The sequence below is a fragment of the Otolemur garnettii genome, unplaced genomic scaffold (genome assembly GCF_000181295.1).
Source record: "Otolemur garnettii isolate 467f Iridium unplaced genomic scaffold, OtoGar3 scaffold00022, whole genome shotgun sequence".
In the NCBI taxonomy this organism is placed as follows: domain Eukaryota; kingdom Metazoa; phylum Chordata; class Mammalia; order Primates; family Galagidae; genus Otolemur; species Otolemur garnettii.
The window spans coordinates 18,594,007-18,595,644 of record NW_003852417.1 but is presented as its reverse complement, the minus strand read 5'-3'; the positions used below and the strand labels follow the sequence as shown (position 1 = coordinate 18,595,644).

At 41.4% G+C, this 1,638-nt stretch overlaps 1 protein-coding gene across 1 annotated transcript in view; it reads left to right on the top strand.

Annotated features, from left to right (window-relative positions):
• The window catches only part of SUPT7L (SPT7 like, STAGA complex gamma subunit), an 8,359-nt gene that overhangs the window by 3,495 nt on the left and 3,226 nt on the right, over positions 1-1,638 (top strand). The window contains exon 2 of the mRNA XM_003787487.3: positions 923-1,247. Within this exon, the coding sequence (XP_003787535.1) occupies positions 923-1,247 (325 nt within the window). The remainder of the gene's footprint in view (positions 1-922; positions 1,248-1,638) is intronic.

Below are 1,638 nucleotides of genomic sequence, written 5' to 3'. Positions count from 1 at the left end.
GGGTAGATAAGTCCTTAGGCACTTCTGTGCAATACATGATGGCACATGCCAGATACAAACCAAGGAAATGTGATTTTCTGTGCTGTATTTTATTTTTATCTATAAAATAAATTCTTTTGTCTGGGGGAGGCAGAAGCCAGATGGGAAATTTCAGGAGACAAGTAAATTATTAAAAGCTTCTTAAAAATTATTTTAGGAGATCAAACAGCTTTCTGAGGTTTTCTCTTGGAAAGATTAAGATTTTTGCAGTAGCAATTAGGGGTGAAAAAATGATATATTATGAAAAATATAGGAACTAGAATCAGAAGTTCCGCCACTTGCTAACAATACCTAAACTTTTGGCAAGTCAGTCCCTCTGAACTTCAATTTCCTCTCCTGGAAAACAGGAATAATAATATGAACTCTTTTACAGCATAGAGTAGGATGAAAATATTTGTAAGCTATATATGTTTTAAATTGCTTTTACGAAATTGAGTTGCCTTTTCAGTTTTAAAAATGGTATTTTGTAATTATATAAGACTCTCCTGACTAGAAGTGTGAATTTCTGAAAGTCCATATATTGCCCAGCACATCTGGAAACTATGTTGTGGTGAAGTAACTAGGGCATCATTGAGCAGTGTCTGAGCATACTGTTAAAACTTAAACCTAAAAGTGATCAAAATAGATACCTTTTATATTGCTTATTGTAAATATGAATTGCCTGTTCAAACTATGAAATTGGAGGAACTCAGAGGTAAGGCTGCAAGTTGCTGAGACATGCCCTGATAGCAGCAGGATGAAACTGAGCTATGTAACTTGGGTAGAATTTCCCTGGAAAGCTGAGCCAGTGGTTTGGCTGGATTGTAAAACTCCTAGGGAAGACAGAACTGTTGGTCACCCCTTTGTAAGAGCACTAATAACACTACCATGTCTCCACTTTCAGTGGAAAAGGGGAACCTGTGACTGAACTCAGCTGGCACTCCTGTCGGCAGCTCCTCTACCAGGCAGTAGCCACAATCCTGGCCCACGCAGGCTTCGAATGTGCTAATGAAAGTGTCCTGGAGACCCTAACTGATGTGGCACATGAGTATTGCCTTAAGTTCACCAAGTTGCTGCGATTTGCTGTGGATCGGGAGGCCCAGCTGGGACAGACTCCTTTCCCTGATGTTATGGAGCAGGTATTCCATGAAGTGGGTATTGGCAGTGTGCTCTCCCTCCAGAAGTTCTGGCAGCATCGCATCAAGGACTATCACAGTTACATGCTACAGGTGAGGTGATGCTGTGGAGAATGGGAATAGATGTCCATCCAGTCTGGGGGTGTTCACCTGGATCCTACAACACTGGCTTTCAAAACCAATTGAACTTAACATAATTTTCTCCCAGCCGTAGTTGTTTCTGGCCAGATACAAAGGACCTCCTTTAGGCAATGAACAGCCTCGTTTATTAATATTCCTCTGGAAGAAATTATTCATAGGTATGTGGAATCTGAGAGATGCAAGTAGTATCCCTTTATTCAACAAGTATTTATTGAGTGCCTATTATGAGTCAGACATTGTGGTAGACACAGTTAACAAGATAGGTTCTTGGCTCGGCGCCTGTGGCTCAAGTGGCTAAGGCGCCAGCCACATACACCTAAGGTGGCAGGTTCGAATCCCCAGC